Below are 25451 nucleotides of genomic sequence, written 5' to 3'. Positions count from 1 at the left end.
CTAGCGGAGTAAACACAAAATTGTGATGTGATCTAACACACCTTTAAAACCATTAAATGAGAATTGTACGAGAATTACCAGCCCCTAGATCCTAATTTGGGAGGGACAACCTGAACATTTAAAAGTTAATCACATGATATGCCTGGGTTCTATCCCAATCTTTCTTTGTCTTCTCTCAGTTGACAAACCAAAACATCCTTTTCACACCTACGTATTTGACTTTTCCCACTATGTGCCTGTTTGGCACGGCGGCTCCCCAAAGCGGCTCCACGGTGCCAATCAAGCCACAAACGGCCAGCGGAATGGGAGCTTCTTTCTTCCGTTGCCTCCGTTATTTTTTTTTTCATTTTTCTTTTGTGGGACCTATCCATCATGATTTTTTTGACTTTTATATTATTTAATGTGGGTCCCACAACTTAATCATATATATTTAATATATTATTTAGTTTTATAAATATTTTTGCCAATAAATTTAATATTTATAATTAATATTATAAAAATTAATTTAATATTTATAAAACAAATAAAATACACATTAATGATCTTCATATAAAAACTTATTATTTTATTTATTTGACTAATTAAAATTTTCAATTTTGATAAAAAAAATTCTAATATACTTAAATTAATTTTAATAATAAATTATATTTATTAAATTAACCTTAATAAGAAAATAATTATTAAATTCAAAATAATACTTTTAGTCAACAGTTTTTCCGCTAACGTCAGTTTTTAATTCACCAAACACCTCACAGCATATTTCACAGCTTTAAGCTCAACATATTTTTCGCAGCATTTCCGCTAGCATTGAAAATCAATTTTTCAGCTGTGCCAAATGGAGCCTATGTGTATTTACAGCACCAATTCTGCTGCCCTCTTCTACATGATTTATATGAAAATCGTATGTATCAATCTCAACATTTGAAATAATTAGACAAAATATATTGGGATCCGGAGATAATGAAGAATTGCATGGTTGCCATCTTTGACTCCTTTTATATATACAAAAATATATATAGAGCAGATCTAGTTCACATGCCCACATGTTACCACCCCTGGAAGTCTGGATCCCCTTATAGTCTTTCTATAAATACCCATACCCTAGCTGAAGCAATCACCACGAAAAACTAATCTCATCAGCCATGGAATACACCACTGTCTTCTACTCATTCATTTCTCTTTTCTTCACCATTCTTGCACTCAAATTCTACCTCTCAAGAACCACAACCCACAAAGGAAAAAACAATAATCTCCCTTCCGGCCCACCTTCTCTCAGCATTCTTGGCCACCTCTACCTCCTAAAACAACGACCCTTGCACCACATCTTCCTGAAACTCTCTGAAAAATACGGTCCAATATTCTCATTAAGGTTCGGTTCACGCCGCGTTCTTGTGTTGACATCCATCCCCCTCATGCAGGAATGCTTCACTAAGAATGACATCGTATTTGCCAACCGACCTAAACATACCTTAAACAAGTACATTAGCTACAACAGCACAACCGTCACACAGTCCTCATACGGAGACCACTGGCGCAACTTGCGCCGAATCTACGCGGTTGAAATGTTCAACAATCAACGGCTCAACACGTTCTTAAACATCCGGCAGGACGAGGTGAAGCGGTTATTATTCAGCATGCTGTCACGTTGTTCTCAACATGATTTCGCCAAGGTAGAGCTGAAGTCATTGCTTTTCGAGCTGAACTTTAATATTATTATGAGAATGGTTGTAGGGAAGAGATATTACGGTGAGAATGTGGAGAATGAAGCGGAAGGCAGGAAGTTTAGGGCGATAATGAACGATATTTCGGATAATGCTGGACCGACATATCCAGGAGATTTCTTGTCCATTTTGAAGTGGACTGATTTTGGGAGGTATAAGAGGAGAGTGAAGGAAATAGGTCAAAGGTCAGATGCTTTTCTACAAGGATTGCTCGATGACCATAGAAGTGCAAGAGGAGGTTCAGAGAGTGCGAATTCAATGCTTGCTCGTCTGCTTTCTTTGCAAAAGTCACAGCCGGGGGAGTACCCAGATGATATTATCAAAGGAATCGTTATGGTTAGTAAAGTAATTAATTTCTTTAATTATGGCTTCTTCTTCTGACAATTCAAGCTAAGTTGTTTTCTTACGTACCACATTTTTTAAAACTTGTCAAATTGTCATGGCTAACATGCAAATATTTCTTGATTTTACCATCCAATTCAAAGCTACTTTCTCACGAAAAAGACAAAAATCAATGCACTTTGGTATCATAGTTATCACACAGCTATTGAGTTGGACGCACATAACTCAAGTGAATTTGTGAGCTCCACATGTCGCACAAGAAATCTTGTGCATACAACTCAACAACTTGAATAACTAGGGTACCAACTGTTGGGATGTCTATCTTTGCTGCTTTCTCATTGATTGTTGACACAAAATAAATTAACGAATAGTAATATGGAATGTGTCGTGCATGCAGATGATGATGCTGGCTGGAACTGATACATCATCAGTGATGATGGAATGGGCTATGTCCAATTTGGTTAACAATCCTGAGGTTTTAGAAAAAGCTCGAGCAGAACTAGACTCTCAAATAGGTGAGGAAAACTTGATGATCGAGGCAGACGTCTCAAAACTACCCTACCTCCAAGCCATCATATCAGAAACACTTCGGCTACATCCAGCGGCACCACTCTTGGCCCCGCATTTATCATCGGACGACTGCACACTTGGAGGATACCACGTGCCCGGTGGCACATTGTTATTGGTTAATGCATGGGCTATACAAAGGGACCCTAAACTTTGGAATGACCCAAGTAGTTTCAAGCCTGAAAGATTTATGGAGGAGGGCAATGAGAATGCTAAAATCATAGCATTTGGGATCGGAAGGAGGGCCTGTCCTGGAGCAGGGCTTGCCCACCGTGTTCTTGGGTTGGGTTTAGGGTCCCTTCTTCAATGCTTTCAATGGAAAAGGGTGGATGAGAGATTGGTTGACCTGGATGAAGGAAATGGAGGGGTCACCGTGTCCAAGTCGAAGCCATTGGAGACCATGTGTAAAGTCCGACCCATCATGCATAAGCTTTTCCCTGATGCTTTCTAACATGATTGGGGAGGTCATGTTGAAGCCCACGCTATCATGAATAAGCCTTTTCCACCATGTTTGGAGCGGTTATTATGGGGATCCTAATAACTGGTATTTCAGTTATCTCAACTACTAAGATAATTGAGATATCAACTACTGTTGAATCTTAATCATTTTTCATGTTTGGAGCGTGTAATTGGTATCTGTGTATTGTGTCGCTGCAGGTCTTCGTTATTGTGATATCATTCATTGTATTTTAGAGTGTGTTTGGATTGAGGGATTTGGGGGGAAGGGAAGAGAAGGGAGGGGAGGGGGAGAGAAGGAAGGGGAAGGAGAACTATTTTTCCCTCTCCCATGTTTGGATGGATAAAAAAAAGAAGGAAAGAAAATTTGTTTAATTTACTAATTTATCCTTATTTTTATGTTAAAATATTATGTACAAGGGTAAAATAGATATTTAACTTACAAATGACTTAATTAGTAATCTCTTCCCTCCAAATGACTCCATTTTGAAGAGAAAGAATTTTAACAAAAATTTAATGAAATCTTCCTCCCAAATCCCCTCAAATCCCTCCTCTTAATTTTTAATAAACTATCCAAACAAGATAATTGGAAGGAAACTCTATTTCCCTTCCTTTCCCTTCTCTCCAAATCCCTCAATCCAAACACACTCTTAATGTCTATGTGTTTTATTTAGGTTTGCCGTATTGGATCCTTGAGTTTGAATAAGTAAAACTCCCATCAGTTGCTTTCCACTCAAGCTTCCTTGTCTCGATGTGCTTTTCTTCCATTTTTACAGTGAACCAGAGCCGGTAAACATGTCTTGGACCATTTAATTTAGATTAATGATAGGAATCTCAGCAGTTGATATCCTAGTTATCCCAACTGTGGAATTGTACACACATTCATGATTTCATGTGCATCATATGAAATATGTGAAGCCCACGAATTCACTCGAATCATGTGAGTTCAACTCATCAGCAGTTATAACTGAGATACTAACCCCCTAGCATCTTTATCAATTTTCGTTTAATTTATGAACTTGGATTCACCTAATTAACCAGACATTTTGGTTCATTTTCTGACCCATCACCTTGGCCACAAGGGTGCATAATTGATGGGATTATTGCGGAATAATCCTGCCCAAGATCTCAATCCCAAATAAAATAGTAAGAATGGACACCAGAATTTTTACGTGGAAAACCCTTCATAGGGAAAAATCACGGGACCCTTAGGCCGCTTAAAAACTTTCACTATTAAAATAATGGGTATAACAATTCCACAGTAATACCACTACGGGAATACAAAGAGTGGAATACTAGTTTGGAATCACTCACCCAAACCCCAAATACACCCAGTGTATATACCTCACTCTTTTTCTCTCTGCACTCACTATGCAGCTATACTCTCTCTGCACTGCAGAACTTGTTTTTTTCTTGCACTCTCTGCACTTGCAGGTCGCTGTGCTTCTTGCACTCTCGTAGCACTCACTCTTTAGTAGTAATCTCTCTCTCTCTTGAAACCAGGCGCACCCTCTCTTTATAGAGAATTCTCAGCCGTGATAAGAACAGTATTACCATGTGTGGTCGCCATCCAAATCTTTGAGTTATCTACCAAAGATTTCTGCAAGACTTGTATCTGCATGGAACAAGGCTTACGCATGCAAACATTGCATGCTTAGAATAAATGCTATGGGACAATCTTATCTCTTGGCAATTAGTGTGAGACAACCAATTGGCTCTCCAATCTTCTCACCACACGATCTTCTTCCTTCATTTTGTTTTTGGCTTTTTCACTTGATATGGCAAGCCAAGTCAATTGACTTGCCTTTTGTTGGGGTGGCCCTCCACATGAGGTGTACCACCGCCCAACAAATTTACTGATGGAATGGTTGGACTAAGGGGTGGACCCAGAGTTTGCACTCATTGGGGGCAACTTTGAAGAAATAATAAATTATACTAAAAATCAAAAATTAATATTTAAAAGTTAAAACAGAAGGCTTATGTCGTGTCGTGATTCCCTAATTAGGTATTATTTTGATGGCAATGCATGGCAAACTTTTCATGATCAAAGCAATGAAGTAAAGTTCTTTATCAGTTTTTTTTTTTTCACATTGCCGGCCTACCCAAGATGAGCTATGCAAATCGACAGAAAGAGACTTCAATAATTGCCCCAAGAATTAAGAACAGATTCAAAAAGTGAAATGATTATCATCTCACCTCAATCCCTTACAGCCTTTGAGAGAGTCTGCCATACCTATCATCTTCTCTATATCTCTGGTGAATTGATTAACAACTGAGGATTGTAGGTGGAGTGGAGCTTAGGGTTTTTCATCTCTCTTCATCATGTGGCTCATGGTTATTCCCATATTGGTCTAGTGGTCAGTCTTAATTAGCTTGTGGATATGCATGGGCTCAAGTCAAGATAGACTAGATGTTTGAGCTGTGGCTTGTGGATCAGATTATGTGGATTTATTGTTCCTTTGATGATGCAAAAACCATAATCATGCACCTTATTGACCATGATGAGAATTGAGAAATAGAGAAAGACCTTGCACATTCACCAGGACAGACGCATATAAAAATACACATGTATTTCTATTTCAACTAGCTAGTACGAGGTACAAATACATTCACTTGGACAGACGCATAGAAAAATACATACATTTATTTCTAACTCGTACGAGGTACAAATACATCAGCTGATCCCAAAAGTGTGAGGTTCACATAATCTTGCGGGGAATGAGCAGATATGCCTGGAATCACCAATCCAATTACCCTACCCACTTTGAGCAACCAAGTTTCTCTGTAATGAAGTCCTTGTGTGTACCAAATTGTGAAACTCCTGATAAGCTCAAAAACTGCATTTAGCATCATTGGAATTACATGCCAAGGGGAGAAGTAGTTCTTATTGGGCTCTTCCAAAACAATCTGCATATAACCATCAATTTCTTTTAAAAATCATCTTAAAATGTTAAGGCTAAAAAAATCCCACATCGGATTGGCATAATCCAACCGAGTAGTTTATAAGTAAAAATTACATATTGGATTAACATAATTCAACCGAGTGATTTACTAAGCAAAGATTCACTCCCTCTCACACAACCAATACCTTTTGCTGGGTTTAAGTACCATAGGTGACAGCTCAGAATAATAAAGTCGTGCGGGATGTTGCACAAACAAATCAAGGATAATTGTTCAGTGTGGGCCACAATCCAGCACGGATTTGTTTTTCATGAACCGTCGACATTGGTTCTTAGACTCAGAAAATGCGTCACTTGTGCAAGAGCTGGTAGGATTTTACTTATATACTACTTGATTGGGTTATATCAATCCGATGTGGGATATAGTATTGACGATTGTAATTACCTTTCCCTCGTAGTGACGGTCATGGTAAACACAGGTGCCGAAGTGTTTGAACAGAAGTCCTTTGTAATCATAAGGAACCCTTGGAACCATGTCATTACAGTAAACAAATCTGTAATAATTGATACCATTCTCTCTAAACGTCTTCTCCATGTAATCCCCAAATTTACCATCTCCCACCCTTGGTTGTCCGAACGTGTACACTCCTTCCAATCTCTCCAACAACAATTTCTCCTCGTGAACCGCCAACACTGCTGGAAACAAAATTGCCAGTGCCCCGCCAAGGCTGTGACCAGTCACAATGAATTTTGTTCTATCATTTTCTTGAAGAATTTCTCTTAATATGTCTCTGATTGTGTAATAAGCTAAGGGTCCACCACCATTAACGTCTCTTTTGGCTTCTTTAGACCAACCTGCATATTTTTGCATGCCTAGAGCTTTCATGAAACCTCCGTGGATCTTCCCAACTCCCTGGAATTTATACCAAGAGAGATCGACGTCAGTACACCATGCATCGGCATCGAATGGTTCGGTTCCTCTAAATGCCACGACAATTGTGTCTTGGTCATTCGTCTTGTCGCGACAAATGAAGGCTTGTGTTGTGGCCTTATCTTGATACTCTGCAAATTTGTGCCATTTATTAATATTATTTAATGGAATTAATAATTTATTCATCAAATAATAACAAATTTAATTGGAAATCGATGGAGATACGAATATTTTACAATTAATTATATAAACTATAAATTAGGCCCAAATAATAATGGTTCATCCAAGTTGTCAAGTTGAACACTAAAATAGAAAGATGCTGCCCAATTTTTTACTAAAGATAAGACCCACCATTCCAAAAGTCATACGATCCCAAGAACTCCATCTGCAAATGATCAAAAACACCGATCGATCTTTAATTTTGATTAATTTGAGAACCAATTATTGGAATTTTAAGACGTAAGTAATCAAGATACGCATGCATGCATGGTTGTGTATATATATATATATACACCTTCCATTGATCCTCGACTACGGTTTGGATGTAGGCCTTGTTCTCGTATGAAACCTTAGAAGCCATAATTGATAGTGCCGCAAGGAACCTCATGCCATCTCCACGTTTGATGCTGCCATCTAACACAATTCGTTCGTCTGTATTTGCCACAAATGATTTGAAATTCGCTGATTCTCTGTCTGGCACCACTACCTTTCCTGTGTATACAACATTTTTTTACTCATTTTACTTAGTATGTGGAAATAAAAGGTAAATATTAGATTTAGTTTTCTGATTTTTAGAATAAGAATAAGGTTTGGTCCTAAGGTATTGACCCTAGTGGGATCGAATTCAGAACCTTCCGAATCTTTACGATTTTGTTTCAGAGAGATTCACTATTAGGCTTTCACCCAAGTGGTCGATTCATATTAGTTTAACAACCACCTAAACCATAATCATCAACACAAATAAATAAATAAACTAACCTCGTAAGACATTAAGAAGGAGAACAAGAATATTAGTGTTGAATGACAGAAGGTTGAGAAAAAATTCAAGAGTAGACCCAATAAAAGACAACGGCTTGGAGACAAATTGCAATAGCTTTTGAGCCACAATGGAGAGAAAAATGAGCCAACGAACGTCGAAGGTATCTTCCTTTGTCTTCCTTGCTTTGCTGTCGACAAAGTTCTTGTTGTCGATGTTAACAGAGAATAAGATGCGAAAGAGATCCACAAATCTAACTTCTTCGGGTCTCAAGTTCATATAACGCTTAGCAAACCCTTCATCACACTCCATGGTTGATATTCAAATTAAGAAAACTAATTAGCTAGCTAATGCAAAGTTTCTTTGTTATGGATTTTGTGCTTAACTTGGGAGCTATATTTATAGAGTTACCCAACAACACAAATATATAATTAAGGTCCGATTTTATTAAAACTATACGTTATCAAGTGTTAAAGATTGCACGTATATTAAACAACCCAAATGGCCGGATTGTCCATTTTATTTTTTTTTGAATGGTAGGCCACAAGAGTTGATTCTATTAGTAAAAAACCAATACAGAGTACCACATTCAGTGGTAATTTCCTCTACTCAATGAGTAGACAAAACTCGCCAAGACAAGATTTCATAATTAATTAAGAAATCTTTAATTTCATTTGATTTGATTCTACGTTATAAAGGAGTCGGTTTAAGTCTTGGAAGTGGGGTGTGTGTATTACTTTATCTCACGTTTAGTGGTTAGTCTTGTTTATCTAGCTGGCTGTTCATAAGTTTTGGCTTGTTTGAAGCCTCTTTCATTAATAATATCTCTTGATTTATATATATAAAAAAAACACTAATTATTTATACCCAATCCAATATTCTGGGGCCCACAATATCTTTATAAATATTTGATATGGTGGTTCTAACTTCTAACCAACACTTTCAATAATTGATATAATTTACAACTTTCTCATCTTTCTTTACATATATAAAATATTTTTTTACAACAACAGTTTACCCCAATCCAGACAGAGGAGGCTGGCTTTTATCCGACTAAATTTGCCATACACATTAATCTTTTAATGGAACCGATATTTATACACAGATTTAGACTTACCGCACACACTTAATTATACACCCAATTATTTTTTCCTAATACACACATTGAATTTACCAAAGTACCCTTTCAACATATTAATTACTTAATATTTAATATCCTAAATCCTACCTAAACAACCCCAAATTAACTTCGAAAGCAAAGGAGAACCTCTCCTCCTCCAGACAATCCTTTGCTTTTTGATCTCCAATTGTCGAGCTCGACCCAGCACCGCGGTACCACCAATGCAAGCATTGCAAAGGAGACTACTTAGGGGCATAGAGTCATTGTTTTGCGTTTTCTATGACAGATAGAAGAGCAAGAACCTTCATGCAGTTATATAGTATGTTGCCATATCTTCAATCAGGGATAAAAGAATTTTTTTTTCCCTCATTGACGTACAGTGAGTTAAATTCTTCTATAATCCAAAATATATTGATTTTTAGATAATCAAATATAAGGATAATTTAATAAATTTAAATTTTTTAAAAAAATTTGATTGTACTGTGTCTAATTATGGGGCAAATAACCGTACCCATCTTTTAATTATGCAATGGGCCCAGAAAAAAGCCCAACGGGTCATCCGTCGTTTTCCATGCGGTTCTTAAAACTTGTTTCATTTGATTGACCCACGATTCACGAGGGTGATAGATAAGCTGGAATTATTTTTTATTAAGACGTGTCGTGAGAGAATAATGGAAGAACATGCTAAGATCGTGTCATTTAATTAGTCAAAAGTTTAACAATTTTCATGTTGGGTTAATCATTTTAATTATGTTCTTTATCTTTGTATTATACTTTTTAATATTTTTAACTAGTCAATTTTATCATTTTATAATGGGAATGTTTTATTTTGTTTTTCTGAGAAGCTAAAGGGGCATGTGGATCAGACTTTTGCCGAGTTACTAGCGATAATTTTTTTTCTTTACGTGGATTAAAGGAGAGTAATTTTTGACAGTTTGAGATTGAGGTGGATTCGTTGAATGTTGTTCAAACTCCAATTTCGGATGATTACTTGGAGTCTCGAATGGACCATTTTGTACGGGAGGCTAAATCGTTTATGTCCATGCTTGGGGTTATTGGTTGTCATCATGTGGGTCATAATGGGAATTGTGTTGCTCATAATCTAATCTAGCCCAAATGGCTAGAAACTTGGTGGGCAAACATGTTTGGTTGAATCACTGTCCGATGTTTTTGCGTTCGCTTGTTGAAAGGGAATGTCGCCATGCTTCGTAGTGTTTTTTCTGGTTCTATGAAAGTTTTCTTTCTCAAAAAAAAATTATCATTTTTAAGTGCCTGAGAGGAACGTACCATATGAATATGACTTTTCTAATGATATTTTATTTTTATATCTATATTATGATAATGCATGATGCAAAGAGAAAAAGCTAAAAAGATAGAAAATTTGTACTCAAGAGCAATACTTGAATGGAGAACTAGGGAAGTGATTGCTATAGAGTTGGGATCTCTCCAATTACTAACTAATTGGAGGGTATCCAATTAGTCCATTTTGACACAGAAAACAATTTTAAAAAAATTTCATAACAATAATAAGTAACAAGTAGGTAATTTTAGTAATTGGAGGGGATCCGGATACATTGTCATATAAATCCACAAATCAATTACATGGATGTGTCCTAATTAGGTATTAATTTGCGGGCAATGCATGATTTACAATGTTTACCGTAATTAACTTTGTCATGTAAACCGGTGAAGCCTGTTATCAAACACCTTGTTAGAAACATATTGTCCCACATAGATTGGGACACCACTAATTGAGTGGTTTATATGGGCAAAGTCCACTTCCTATATACAACAAGACATTTTCCTAGACTCATGTGAGTTGGGTTTAATCCACTTGTTTGGGCGTAAGGAGGAACAAAGTCATGCCGGTCCGATGTATTCACGAGAACCGGACAATATTGTTGACATGTATGGGGGTGTGGATTTTTGATACATCTCATATACAATTGAAAAAACAGGCATATAGCCGACTCAGCTCTACCAACAGCCAAACTAACTCAACAGCAAAATGAAGCAACTGGACCCTAACTCACAGATAATAAATAGTAGAGAATTAATCTTAGTGTATTATTGACATTTATACTCGATGTGCTTCAGTTTCAGTCAGATTTAGACACGCTGGTCATGAGCATATCCTCTTTTTTGTTCAAGAAACCACTTACATCCATCATTCCATTGTAATGCCCCTGTGGTTGCTGTAAAAATTCATTCTTTTTGAAAATACCAGGAATGTTCCTATGTCGTATGCTACCAATATGCCACACTTGATGCTACAATCGAAGGCACAAGTGATGCTCATCGTTACGTCCTCACCCATTCGGTACGACTCTGATTTATGCAAGAAATAGAGAAATCGGGAACCTTGGTTTTTCACTAACTGTGCTGAATTTGATCTTTAGTACTGATATTTCGCTCGCTCACACTCCACCCAAGACAGTTGAAAGCAACCATAAACATCCTGTAGCTCTTGCCTTCCAATCTTTTTATGGTGATGACTCAAACTATCATTGCTGTGCTTGTGAAGAACAGAGAAATCCAGAGTACTCGTGTTTTACTATAGTGGGATTGAGGCTCATCTCAAATGTTTGAACGTAGACCCACGGATATTTGGGCTGAGATTTAAGCCCAGCCAATGGCTTAGGCCCATGGTTTGCAATTCAGTTTGGTTGGGCCACGAGTGTAATCACGGATCGCCATTAGCCTGACAAGAAACATATGTATTTCCACTGCCATTGGTGATAGTATTAGACAGGCTAGCTCCAGCTATGTTCTTATCATCTTGTGTTTGCATTTGTCTTAACTTTTTGTATTTTCCTCGTTATTTCGTGTGTTTTGTGTTGGTTGTTACTTGTTTATTCCACACGTTCTATAATATTTGACTAACGGTTATTGAACAAAAACATATTTTCAGAGAGTATATCTCATATTTGTCAAATGCTATCCAGTGTGTTTATGGCATCGATCGTCTAAACACATAATAGTGATACAAATTCATGAAAGCAAAAGCAAAAGCAAAAGTAAAAGAACTCAAGGATGAGCATATAAAAAATCCAAAGAACACAAAAGAAAAGGAACTAAAGGACAAATGTAACTGCTAAGTGTAGCAAAGTATATGTTCCTGAACCTCCATTACCTTTCTTGTTTGTATAGCCAACAAAGTTAAGCTTCAGACCCTAAACCCATCTGTGCGAGGAGAAACAGAGTATTGGAATGGAGATCCAACATTACTCTCACCAGCATAAGCTAACATTCTTAGGCAGTGAAGACCAAACTGATGGTGGCGAGAGAATTTATTGCCATCTGTGTTACGAACCAATAACGGCTGCAAGCTACAACTGCCGAGAGTGCAATTACTCCCTTCACGAGAGTTGTGCAAAGCTAAACGATAAGATCTGGCACCGTTTTCATCGACAACACAGGCTCACTCTTTGTCTAGGTCCCGGGACATGTCATATTTGCGCTATTAACAATTACCGAGAAAATAACCTCATGTATGTTTGTGATGATTGCGACTTCGGAGTGGACGTCAAATGTGCCTCGTTGTCATCAAAATGCGATCACCCACACCAATTTGTTCTTCTCATGAGGTCGGAAGCTATTAGATGCGATGTGTGTGGCATCGACTGTGACCTTGCTGATAGTGTATCACAGCCTCATATATGTACTGTGTGTCATCTTGTGGTCCATGCTAATTGTATATCAACACCACAAGGAATCTCTTTAAGACAGCATCGTCATCCTCTCGTCCACGCTTGTGTCATTCAAGAAAGTGAAGGTGTCAAGTCCCAATGCAGAATTTGTCGTGATGAGGTGAGCACGATTTATGGTTGCTATTATTGCTCGGAACCAGAATGTAATTTCGTCGTCCATGTGAACTGTGCATTACAAAATGAAGACCATGCGGTACAAAACCCAGTTGGGGACCAAGATGAAGATCAGCTGTTAATCCTTCCTAAACATAATTACTCAGATATGGTTCTCTCTTTTAGGAATTTGAAACCATTTCAGCCGCCTTGGTCCAAGAAGATTAAACCTGAAGAAGAAGATCACAAAGTACCCGAAGAGATCAAGCATTTTAGTCATCCCCACAACTTAACCCTCTCTGATGATGAGATTGATGTTCACAATAACAAGTACTATTGTGATGGATGCATTCTACCTATCTCAAACCCCTTTTACAGTTGTGCAGAATGTGACTTCCTGCTTCACGAAACCTGCCTTCAATTACCAACATTCGTTTATCCCTTGGATGGATCCGACATCTTTACTTTAAAAGCGTGGAGGGATAATGGTGGCATTTTCTTTTGTTCTGCCTGCCATAATCAAAGCCATGGCTTCATTTACAAGAGTAATGCGTTCGGCACCGAAATTTGTATTCGGTGTGTTTCAGTTCCGCAGAAATTCAAACATGCCGGTCACGAGCATATCCTCCCTCTGATTCAACGTACCAAGTTTCCTTGTAATGCTTGTGGTTCTCTTGAAAAATGGTTGTCCTTTGGATGCCCTGAATGTTTATTCGGCTTGTGCTACAAATGCGCCACACTTCCTGGTACAATAAAGCACTCAAGTTTTGGCGATCAATATGTACTCACCTATCATGACTCCATTGATAATGCTTATGGAGATGGTGAGTATTATTGTGATTTATGCGAAAAGGCTAGAGATCCAATGCATTGGTGTTATTACTGTGCTGAAATTGATTATCGTGCTCATCCCAAATGTGCTCTTGGTAAGTATCCGTATCTCAAACCAGGCCGTGAATACCACTTATATCCTTTCTCTTCCGTACTTGAAAGATCTTCGGAGCACAAACTGTGTGCCACGTGTAGTGCATTTTGCAAGCTAACACTTCCACCGAAGAAGATAGTTGAAAGCTTCCATGAACATGCTATTCACCTTGCCCATAAATCTTCTTTTAAAGAATCTAGCATCGAGTTCTTTTGTGATGCTTGTCTGGATCAGATAATAGAAGAGCAGCTGTTCTACCGCTGTTGGCAATGTGGATTTTGCGGTCATCTGAAATGTGTTCTTGGCGATGCCTTCATCGAAAATGCTCTTCACCATAAAGGTCGGATACTCACTTTTGTCCAGATGACAAGAAATGACCTTCCCTGCATTTCATGTGGCGAAGACTGTGAAGATTTATCACTGGCATGTCCCAATACCGAGTGCAGCTTCCTCATTCACTATGACTGCAGAACGAATCTTCCGTGGCCATTGTAGGTTTTGTATTGTTGGTGATAAATTGTACCGCCTTCATATGGGTTTTCAAGTTTGTATTATCTTTTCCTCTCAACAATGTTTACCGCAATTAACTTTGTCATGCAAACCAGTGACGCCTTTTATCAAACACCTCATATACATTGGAAAAAACAGACATATGGCCCATTAACAGCTCTACCAACAGCCAATCTAACTCGACAACAAATTGATACCAAACTGAAAACAATGACAATTCGTTACCATAACAATGACAGTAATTGTAGTTTCTCTCGTACAACTTGTCTTAAGTCAAGAAAAAAAATTTATAATTCTTTACTATATATAATACCAGAATTATATGCAACAACCACTATATAATACCTACCAATCATGGTCATCAAGTTTAGGTGATTAATGTATGAATTAATTAGTGTGAAATGAGATGTAATGGATATGCTAAACCAGAGAAGTCAAATAAGGTGGCTGTTGAACATGGACTATCAATTATATTTAAAAAACAAGAACAATAAGTTTTTTCTTTTTTGCGTTTTCTTGGCCAATTGTTGAGATTGAATGTACAAGTTTCAAGTGATCGAATTCATGGGTTTCATATGTCTGTTGAACATGAAATTCGATGCGTACAACTCAGCAATTGAAATAAGTAGGATACCAGCTGCTGGATCCCTATCATAACTGGACCAATAGATGGTGCTAGCTACAGCCTACAGCTGCGGTGCCTGTGATTTCTTCCTTGTTAATTTTCTCGCCATATGCATAGATGACAAGAAAATGATTAATATTAGTCATGGCATTTGGTATGCTGCTTTGTTAATTTTGTTCGCTTTAGTAAATTGGGCTGACAATTGAGCCCAGCCAATGGCTTAGGCATCACAACATATGACTGAACATTTGAAGAAAGCCCAACATAGAAAACGATGACTCGATGAGTGACCAAAATGAAACCCATTTAAGTGGGCCGAACAAACATGGTTTTGAACTTTTAGGGATGGCCCAATCAGGTGGTCCAACCCATCCCTAGCACAGTGGCATATTCCGACAAGGTAAGGAAGTCGGTCCATTTATGATATGGTGGATCTTGCGTCCTTTAGCTGCCCCTTTAAAGCCAGCACTCCTGCTAGTGTATATATTGTCCAACCGTAACCAACCAACCAACCTTTTTCATTTGTCACTACTCACTTATTTTAATTTACACATATGTTTATTTGTTAATTAATTGGTATTGTTATTTGACCTTATTTGCCCATATCTCTATTTATAGTCTCACCTTCTTCAAGTCTCCAATGGTAACAAAATCTATTTTGTAAATACCCACATCAACATTTTGTTTTTCGGATTGAAGTTATAATCTTTTAAATAAATATGTTAGATTTAACCGTCAAATATCAAAGAAACTTTGGTTGAAATGGAGAAATTGTATTTATCAAAAAAAAAAAAAGAAATGTTGAAATTGTATATTGATAACTCCTTACAAATGTCGAAATGTGAGATGTAGCAAATTCAAGCCTTACGCCCAGTAGTTTCGGCATGATTTCTCTCACAGACTTCTGCATGGTCTTAACTGTCACCAACATGGAGCGGACTTTGTTGATGACCCGAGTTTAGAGTTGACCTAACTGTTCGGTGGACATGTTAAACCGGAGAATTCTTTATTACCAAAAAAAAAATATTAAAGATTCACCATTCCTATCAGCTTAAGCTTTCAGGACAAGAAAGAATATGTGTGTGTGAGTGTAGGGCGGAAGATGAAATTCCATGCATGAGTGCATTAACTAGATGCTGTCACAAAGAACATGAGAAGTTATCCAAAAAGGGAAAGAAAGAGAGGTAGATGAGAATATAGATCATGAGATGATACTAGATTGGGGTTATTGGGTAGAAGGATAGAATGTGTCAGAGAGAGGTGGATTCAAATACAATGAACTTTGAGAAGAAAGTGCATGCGCTCCTAAATCTATATATGAAATCAAAGTCCAATGTGTGTGGGTATGTTGGGACCTCAGTGACATATCACACATGGGCTCTATTTACTTGGATGCATTTGACCAACTCTTTGTTTTTATTCTCTCTCTCTCTATATATATATAAAATCTTATACCCACCTTGGACGGATGTGATCTGATGAGATGGTTGTTTGTGAGTATGATTCTTGAGACATCAACACTACCATTATTCGATCCTGCCTTGGGAGGCAACCTACCTCTTTCCTCTATCATTTAAGTATTTTAGAGAAGAGGACAAACGATATATATATATATATATATAATTCTCTTTTTCTCTAGTTTTTAAAATGTTGTTATAATTGGTACAGTTCTATATTGCTTTATTTTAAAGAGAAATCCTAATATTAAATTAAATCTCCAGATTCAATTATCTTTATTAAACAAATCTTGTGGCTCCGTTGTTGAGGTGCTATTTACCTCTAGTTATAATTAAATATAATGAGCATACAAATTAATATCATCACACATATTTTTCTAAAATCATACAAAATTGTTCTTTTTTAGTAGTGTATTTGGAAAGTCAACTTGTAAGCTATTTTCGAAAGAGATGAAGGTTATTTTTTTTGAAAAAAAAAAGTCTTGCAAGATATAAAATCAACTGAACCGAATAGAGAATATGATCCATCTTGAGTCAAAGGGCTTACCGATATTTATCTGACATTTCAATCCTAAATGGAATACTTTGAGTTCGATTTCCCCGTAATGTTCAAATTAACAGTGAAATTGATCATAAAGTCTCGTAGGATGCATTTTAAAGCTGTAAGCCCTTTAAGATCCTGAAAGTCCAATGACGAGTTGAGCATAGACTTAGGAAAACAAATAGTATCTTACAATGATAATCAAGTTTGGGCAAAAGAATTTCATTTGTGTTTCCTAGTAGAAATATCTGTATGATGAGTCAAATATATATTTCCTAACTAGAAGGATTATATATCTTCCAAATTCGACTACGCTCATATAAGCTTACTAAATTTCCACTCAATATGTTAATATATAGTCTTGGAAGTTGGAGAGATGCTAAGCACAATAATACAATATTGCCTTTCGCCTATTACTTTTATTCCATTCTCATACCCTTTTTTTTTTTAATATTTCTAATTCCATTATCATGCTTGTGTGTTCCACATGTTTACATAATTACACACACTCTAACTCCCTATTATTACCAAAAACATAAAACTTGTCACTCGCTTTACAAATACAATAAGACAAGTGTCGACAAACCAAGCTTGCCTCAATCATTTTAATATATAATTCTATCGCTATTTGTGCGTATTACTCCCTCTTCCTTTCTCTTCCCTCTCCTCCATATCTCCAATGCGCACGGCAATCAAAATTGCCGTTTTTGGGGTTTGACTTTGACAAAATGAGATGCCAGTTTGGCACTTGGTGTTTATATAATAGATAAGGTTTTGGTATGCAAGGATAAGATAGGAAACTTTGCCTTAATAATAAGACCAGCTGCTACCGTCCGTGTGAACCGATTGAATATAGAATTTTTCATATGCTTTAGCGATAGATGCTCCACTGGTCCGACTTTGAGAGCTATTGACAAGTACGGGTAACAATTGACCTTTCATACCATATTTCATAACTTAATTCACGAGCTATCTAGAGGATCAATCAATCATGGATATGTGATGAGATTGGCCAATCGATCGATCCAATTATAACAATGTCGGTTGTCGTGTCACCTCTTCGTGTAGGTATACCTTTGGCTCTACTTTTGTTTTTTCTTTTTAATACAAGCTTATCTTTAGATATCCAATATAAACCTAAATTCGAACAGTCATGTTCACTTGATGACAAGGTAAGTTGGACCAAAATCCTATGCGTGGCCACAAGATCCTTAGGCTCTACTAGACAAAAGGGTCCGCAAAGAACGTACTTGCCTAATGATAACTAATTCGTTAATTGGCTCAAATTCTCTCTCACACTAATATAACAATATATAATAAAGAAAATATGATTTATGGAGAAGAAAAAAGAAGGACAATGGTATTTGTCAACTCTATATACGGTATACGGTACGTATATCCATGTAAATCAAGGTTAGGACTGAGGAGTGCATGAGTATCATTTTCCTACATATATCGATATATTTATACGTCGATTATGATAAGCACAAGAAACTTTCACAAAAATCCAGCCGATTGGCTCCTAATCATTATGGTTTCTGGCTAGCATCAATGCAACTAATTAAATAACCAAAATGATATATGTCCATAATTTTCACATCTATAAACTTACATAATTTAGGTGGTCTGCTAGATAGGCATGACACATAAATTAAAAAAAATAAACAAACTTTATTAAAGAAGCCACATAGAGATGCCACATGTTTAAATAAATTTATGAATTTGTAGTGTTTCCGATTAAATAAAGTCTCATGCATCCAATCTAGCTAATGAGGAAAATCGTACAACATGCCCTTTCTTTCATTGTCTCTACTCATTGAAACATAAAAAAGAATACGTACGTACATACATACATATATATACACACACACGCTTAAATTAGCCTCTGCTGAAAATATTTCGCTCATATTTTTATGGTTAAAAATCAAGAACCTAAAAAAACAAACGCACAAATGGACCAACTTTTCACTCAAATATCAAATTGACGATGAGATTTGTACTTATCTTCATTATGGGGCGTGGTGTTTCATGTATATATACACATATCAATTATGAATTTTATGATAGGTGGTCATAGCAGTTGATATTCAAATTATCTCAGTTGTTGAGCTTTTTTTTTATTATAAATGTGTATTATATTGATAATTAGACAGTACAAAATATGAAGAACATATCCCCAAGAACGAAGAAAGATAAAAGGGACACAATCCAAATATCAAACACTAGCCCAAGAAGGAAAGTGAATATGGGTCCCATGATGGATCATACCAACTGGGTTGTAGCACAAGATTTCATGTGCATCATGTGAGACATATGGAGCTCGCAAATTCATTTGGATCTTGTTTGTCCAACTCAGTAGATGGGATAACTGTGATACTATCTGTTAAGATCTTTACAATTTTCGTATACATATTAGCTATGCTCAAATGCGACATCAATTTAGTATTAAAAAATCATACTGAGTGCACAACATAACTTTACTATCACCACGCTAATAGTAACACTAAACATTGATCAATTAGAACTAAAGTAGAGGAATTGTCAACCCCATGAACACATACATTATAATTCTCAAATACACTTAACAAGTTTTTAAAAAAAGAGGACGCATAATCCACACTTTACAATGCTCACACAGTACAATTACAAAAGCCAAAAACTAATCTTGATCATCATCTAAGCATCTGCATTGAACCCACCAAATGACCCGGTTGTTGGTTGCTGCAACCCATCATCAAAGACGAGTAACCCAAATTTGCAGCCATTGAAGTTGCACCAGAGAACCCTACAACATGACCCGTAGGCGGCTTATTAACCCCAGCTTGTTCCAAAGACTGCACTTGCTTCTTCAAGAACTTAACATAATGTATAGCCTCATCCAGCATCGAAGCCGTATCCATCTTAGTCCCACCAGGCACAAGTCTCTGTAAAATCCTTATCCGCTCACTTATCCTTTCCCTCCTATGCCTTGCTGCCACACTTTGTGGATCCTTTGATATCTTCACGTTCCTTCTCTTCGGTGGCTTAACCGATTCCGGATCTATATGGATCGGCTGCATTGCCGCTATCCTGAATATCATCTCCCTCATTGCTGCCATTGAGTTCTTCTTCTCTACTGATGATATTGAGGATGACATAAGCGGGTTCGGATTAGGGAAAATCGGGTATTTGAATTTGGAGGTGGGTTGGGTCATGGGCTCTTGAATTCCAACTGGGTTGCCTAGGAATCCATTTGTATTTGTTGGGTTGTTAAAGATAGGGTTTGAAATGGTGTTGGAGAATTGAATTTCTGGTAGTGTGGAGTTAGTAGTGTTGGGGGTGAAGGAGTCATAGAATTGATGATGATCCATATGCATCATCATTGTCATCATGTCCATCTGATCATCTGATGATGATGATGATGTTGTTTTAATCATGTCAACATCCATTGATTCTGGCTGCCGTGAGAGAGATGTAGAGTGGAGGGAGGTATGGAAGGGGTATACAGTGAGCAGCAGAGGTATGGAGGAACAGAGAGAGAGGAGGAGAATTAGGGTTTGTGACAGAGATATATAAAACGGGTTTATGAGAAGTTGAGGAGAAAGAGAGAAGAAAGTGTGGGATATCTCAGAAACCCATCACCTATTACAGAATAGGAAGTCTTTATATAGCAATTATCAGCCTCATTTATGATGGACTCATCAATCCTGACAGTGACCGCCCATTTTGTAGGCAAAAATGATTAACATTCAAATAGTTGTATCTTAGTTATCCCAGTTGATGCATTAGACGCTCAGGATCCAAATGAATTTGTGGGTTCTAAATGCCCTATATGATGTATATGAAATCCTGCGAATATAACTCAAGCAACTGGGATAACTGAGATGTCAACTGTTGGGATCCCTATTATTATTGTTTTTTGGGCTAACACTCTATATTTACCATTAGATTATTATTAATACAAGATCAACGGTTCTAAGACCACTGATGCAAATGGGCTAATAAAGTGGAAGGTTTGGATTAAAAGTTTGCTTTCATGAATGAAGATGCATGAACCATTTCATGTACTTTCTTTCATTGGGGTTTGATAGATAGTGGTCTTTACTTTGGCATTTTTAAAATTTTTAACATGCCGGAAAAATAATACCATGAAACCCCACATTCACATGAAATGTGTCAGAGATAACAAATCTAGCGGGTCTCAATGCAAAGAACCTTTTGAATAATATATGTCCACCGGCTCCTGTTCCTGCGGTGGCCGCCGGAATAAGATTCTGGAAGGTCAGTGGCTGCCGGAAGCACAATGATGAAATTGGGTTTGGACGTTGGAGCCTTATTGTGGACCTACAGAGCATGCTCTGCCGGTTTTGGACTGTAAGCATTGCCGTGGCACACTTTTCAATGAGGATTAGGAGCTGATAGTGATGGTGTGATGCTGACCCCTACTGCAAGTACAAAATCTGATCATTTCCGGTACTAGCGTAAATTTCCTATGTTATTGAGTGGTGTAGTCTCTGGCCTCGCTGGTTTGGTGAATATTGTCCGGTTTGGGTCCACTCAGAAATATTAGCTCGTATGGATTTGTTATTCTGAATCATTTTGGCTTAAAAAATACATTTACCAAGTTAGGAGATTTTATCTATTATATTCTATACTTCAATGTTTCTCATGGGCGATATAGGATTTAGAGCACTAAGTCATTTCGTCACCTAGTAACTCGCACAACATTAGCTACATAAGCTTGCGGCCCCGTCCACTTGAGCCTGGTGTTATACGGTGAGTGGTGGAGCAGATAATAACAGTAGTGGTTCAGTAAGTGGTCCCAATACTCTCCATCTTGAACCCCTCTATAACTATTTGTATAACTCAGTAGGCAGTAGCACAAACCAATAGCTATTGCAGAGTTGTATCAGTTCTTGTTGTCTGGCTTTGATTTACGCTAATTGTCATGAACACGAAAACCTTTTTATTGAATTTCAACCTCTGCAAAAAGTGTGAAAAAGGTGAAGTTTCAGTAAATGTGTTAACTTTAGCATCAATTCATGCTAATGTGTTCTTCAATGATTGTACACTACTGGTTTCTCGAAGGAATTCAAGTGAGCACTAGAGTAATAACAGTTTCCTCATAAATGCACTGTCAACTCTGCCAATTTACTTTCAAACGCATTGATATGGATCTAGAAAGTTCAAACGAGTCAAATAGGTCCAATATAGAGGATAAGGGATGCTGAAATGATTACAGCTAAAATCATTGAAATCTGTAAATCTAAACTGTTAGATGCATCCAACGATTACATCATGAATCAACGGTTTAGATTTATAGATTTCAATGAAAAGGTTTAGATTTATAGATTTCAATGATTTCAGCTGAAATCATTCCAGTCCCCTATCCCTCAATATAGCACATCTTAATTTGCATAGAGAGGAATCTCTTCGGTGAGCACGGGTCTAACAGTCCAAGTTTATGCTCATATCCTATTGTTCAAGAGACAAATTCATATGTTGTGTTCTCGATTACAATAAAAAAAAAATTAATAATTAAAAAAGAGACGGGATTGTCATATTGTGAGATGATCCAGCCTATCAGATAAGTCGTAATGATTATGTGAATGCTATATGGTGTTGACAGACATTAATGCAACGTCTCCATTAGTGTAGGAGAGACCAGTTCTTTGTGCCAGAGCCCAGAGGAATCCAAGGCCTCTCACTGACTGCCTGAAAAGGAATATAAAAAGAAACAAATTTTGGACCCAAACATTGTTCTTCGTTTAAGGGCCTACAAGATGGGCTGTAGCCGCGGCACCCCAAATTCATTTGGAGGCCCGGCCCATGCTCCATAGTGATGAACTTTTAACGTTTAAGGGCTACTAATTAAGTAGAATGATTCAATGACGGGCCTTGGGAATAGCCAGGCCCAGAATCCTGAACTAAGATTGGGTCAACTCAACAATGAGTGGCAAACGTTGCTCGAGACTTTTCCATTGATCCACGAGGCCCGATGTAATAAGTTAGATGGGCTTAGGAGTTGGATTATTGCTAAGGTTCACAGGCATCAGAAATTCAGAATCCATGGAGGGAAACATTCGCCAAATTGGCCGGACAATATAGTTGACAAGAATGGGAGTGTGGATTTACAATATGATATCGGCGTAATTTAGTCCAATTGAACAATGATCTCTACTCCACTTGTGGGTCTGGCATAACTCAATTCATAAGTGCGGAGAAGTGTTAAAAAACCACATCGAAAGATGTTGGTAAAGTAACTCTCTTTATAACAACAAGTCCACCCTTAACTTGTTAACTAGGCATTTTCCCAAACCCAAGTGAAGGCTTTGACCCATGGGCTTCGGCACTTAGTAGCTGGGCTTGGGAGAAACAAAATTGTGTGGGGCTCAATGTATCCACGGGAACCGGACAAACCAAAGCGAATAATATAATTGACAATGATAAGGGTATGGATTTACAACAAGGCTTACTGTTTGAGAACTTCTAACAACATTCTCAACCATTTTCTTCTTGATTTTTAGCTCTGGTTAGATAGTGATCATAATCCTCCAGATCATTGGCTCGATCTTTCGTTATTCATTCAACAGCTACTTGGATCGTCTCATTCTCTGAAGCACCTGATAAATCGTAGGGTGTGTCAGATGTATACTTAAATCCTAATACCTTAATTTTCAAGGTCTGGACGGATTCTAAAAAAATGATATTCTTAAAAGAAATTAAATGTCATATCTTACTTAAATGATTTTAGAGACTCCTATAACACTAATTCAAAAATATGGGACACTGGGCGGTCGCCCATGTCACCCAACCGGGGACACCCCTGAGATGGGGCAATGATTTGGCATGCGCATATAGGTGGTATAAATAGAACTTCTAGACTTTTTGACCCTATTTTATATGGGGATTAGATCACACTAAACAAAAGCACTTTTTGGTCGCAGAAAGAAGTCAAGAACTCAATCAAGAATCTAATGAAGATTTAGGCAAATTAGCATCCCAATCCCAATCCCAACAAACCTAACAAAACCCGACCAGCGGCGTATTTTTAAGCAATTCGTCGTATCCCCCGCTTGTCTTATTTGGTCCCACGCCGCAGGCAAACAGTGAGCGCAGACCTCAAAGCTACTAAACATATATGCCATAGCGACTATTGATTTCGACACGTATTTTCTTAGCGGTGCTGCGTTGAAGATCTCAATTTGTAACAGTGAGCACAAACACACTCGATCATTTGAGGACCAATATGCACAAGAATCTATACACGTATATGACTGATCACTGCATTGATGAAAGTCACAGCTGTAACCCAATCACCTCCCTCTCCATGTGACTCTCTGTCCCCATTTCCCTCCCTCTCTGTACCAACGCCTTCAAATCAAAACACCACCACCCACTCCCCTGTGAGTGACTCTCTGTCATAAATTCTATTTCAGCCAGACAAAAACACAAACACCTACCGAGCCATTTTTCCTCCAATGGCGTCCTTCAAGCCCTGGAACTTCACTTCCGTTCTCTGCCTCTTAATTGTAACAATCCTTTCTCTTAGCCACAAACTTCAAGCCCAGGTAGTTGATGACTCGAAGCTGGGTCTAATGACAGACGCTCTGGAGTGGCCATTCTCGATGTCTCCGTACAGTGACCTCGACAATGTCGACGACTTGGACTTGGATATTGGAGAAGATGATGGAGTTGATCGTAGATCTTTGTTCTGGCAGAGAAGGCCGTACTACATTTCGTATGGCGCACTCTCTGCGAACAGAATCCCATGTCCGCCTCGATCGGGGAGGTCGTACTATACCCACAACTGCTTCAAAGCCAGAGGACCTGTGCACCCGTACACTAGAGGGTGTTCCGCGATTACCCGTTGCAGGAGTTGATGAATTAGTTCTTCGATTTGGTTTATCAGTATCTTATCCACCAATGTATGTGTGTACCTGTTTGCGGTTTTTCGCCAGTGTTGATTTTGTGGGCGGAATAAACACCGTGTCTGTGTGATTTTGGGTGCGGTGGGATGATATTTGAGTAATTTGTAGTCTGCTTAAACTAATTAGGGTTTAATTATAGACTTTGTTCAAGTATTGAATGTTAAGCACTGTGTTCACCAGTCTGCATCCTGGAATCACAATTTGGATCGTCAAGACTATAATCCCACATTAAGGTGACATAACCCAGTCGAATGGTTTATGAACAAAACTTTTACCCTCTTACATCAATATCGCGTTTTCTAGGCTTAATTTTTATTGTGAGATGCCCAAGAAAAAAAAAACTTGCGAGTCGGATATATCCTATATCCAGAGTGATCCAATCAATTCAAAGAGGACAATATTATTGGTATCTTTGATTGAGAATTTTGACATCGGTTTCAACAAACAATATAAAGTATAAACATAATCTTAGTAATTGAGTTATATCTTATGAACCTACAAGTGTTCTATCTTTGCAATTATTGATTTGAAGCCTTGAAGTTATCATTCCTTGTTTGCCCAATTGTGATGGAGCCTTAGAAACTACCTTTCAAGTTTCAACAACTTAAACATAACTCCTTCACCTGTGACAGTGGGAAGTATTTAATGACATTAGTAATTTTCCTTG

The 25451-nt window shown here is 37.7% G+C and overlaps 5 protein-coding genes across 5 annotated transcripts; 3 read left to right on the top strand and 2 right to left on the bottom strand.

Moving 5' to 3' along the window:
* The first annotated feature begins 1093 nt into the window (after window positions 1–1093).
* Window positions 1094–3187, top strand: LOC120004182 (cytochrome P450 81E8-like). The gene is made up of 2 exons (XM_038853456.1): window positions 1094–2057; window positions 2461–3187. The coding sequence occupies exons 1-2, from the start codon at window positions 1143–1145 to the stop codon at window positions 3079–3081; spliced, it is 1536 nt and encodes a 511-aa protein (XP_038709384.1). The 5' UTR covers window positions 1094–1142; the 3' UTR covers window positions 3082–3187.
* A 2536-nt stretch (window positions 3188–5723) lies between these two features.
* On the bottom strand, window positions 5724–8205 carry LOC119996568 (triacylglycerol lipase OBL1-like). The gene is made up of 5 exons (XM_038843252.1): window positions 7896–8205; window positions 7432–7628; window positions 7269–7302; window positions 6432–7048; window positions 5724–5993 (listed from the first exon to the last, which is right to left on the bottom strand). Exons 1-5 carry the CDS (start codon window positions 8203–8205, stop codon window positions 5736–5738), a joined length of 1416 nt encoding a protein of 471 aa, XP_038699180.1. The 3' UTR covers window positions 5724–5735.
* Window positions 8206–12223: 4018 nt separating this feature from the next.
* LOC119996560 lies at window positions 12224–14236 on the top strand. Its single transcript, XM_038843239.1, has one exon. It carries the CDS (start codon window positions 12224–12226, stop codon window positions 14234–14236), a length of 2013 nt encoding a protein of 670 aa, XP_038699167.1.
* Window positions 14237–19493: 5257 nt separating this feature from the next.
* On the bottom strand, window positions 19494–20345 carry LOC119996680 (transcription factor HEC2-like). Its single transcript, XM_038843433.1, has one exon. It carries the CDS (start codon window positions 20300–20302, stop codon window positions 19547–19549), a length of 756 nt encoding a protein of 251 aa, XP_038699361.1. The 5' UTR covers window positions 20303–20345; the 3' UTR covers window positions 19494–19546.
* A 3812-nt stretch (window positions 20346–24157) lies between these two features.
* On the top strand, window positions 24158–24997 carry LOC120001009 (protein RALF-like 34). Its single transcript, XM_038849226.1, has one exon. The coding sequence runs from the start codon at window positions 24335–24337 to the stop codon at window positions 24734–24736; it is 402 nt and encodes a 133-aa protein (XP_038705154.1). The 5' UTR covers window positions 24158–24334; the 3' UTR covers window positions 24737–24997.
* Window positions 24998–25451: the final 454 nt, after the last annotated feature.

This window comes from Tripterygium wilfordii, chromosome 1 (genome assembly GCF_013401445.1).
Source record: "Tripterygium wilfordii isolate XIE 37 chromosome 1, ASM1340144v1, whole genome shotgun sequence".
NCBI lineage: Eukaryota > Viridiplantae > Streptophyta > Magnoliopsida > Celastrales > Celastraceae > Tripterygium > Tripterygium wilfordii.
The sequence above is the reverse complement of the archived record's forward strand: the minus strand, read 5'-3'. Positions and strand labels throughout refer to the sequence as shown.

Excerpts from the sequence above, each read along its gene's own strand:
- LOC119996568 (XM_038843252.1), bottom strand. The coding sequence starts at position 8,205 with ATGGAGTGTGATGAAGGGTTTGCTAAGCGTTATATGAACTTGAGACCC. Across the intron at positions 7,629-7,895 it reads CCTTCTTAATGTCTTACGAG|GAAAGGTAGTGGTGCCAGAC; the intron begins GTTAGTTTATTT and ends TTGTATACACAG. Across the intron at positions 5,994-6,431 it reads ACCGTCACTACGAGGGAAAG|ATTGTTTTGGAAGAGCCCAA; the intron begins GTAATTACAATC and ends GGTTATATGCAG.
- LOC120001009 (XM_038849226.1), top strand. The coding sequence starts at position 24,335 with ATGGCGTCCTTCAAGCCCTGGAACTTCACTTCCGTTCTCTGCCTCTTA.
- LOC119996680 (XM_038843433.1), bottom strand. The coding sequence starts at position 20,302 with ATGGATGTTGACATGATTAAAACAACATCATCATCATCATCAGATGAT.
- LOC120004182 (XM_038853456.1), top strand. The coding sequence starts at position 1,143 with ATGGAATACACCACTGTCTTCTACTCATTCATTTCTCTTTTCTTCACC. Across the intron at positions 2,058-2,460 it reads TTATCAAAGGAATCGTTATG|ATGATGATGCTGGCTGGAAC; the intron begins GTTAGTAAAGTA and ends TCGTGCATGCAG.
- LOC119996560 (XM_038843239.1), top strand. The coding sequence starts at position 12,224 with ATGGAGATCCAACATTACTCTCACCAGCATAAGCTAACATTCTTAGGC.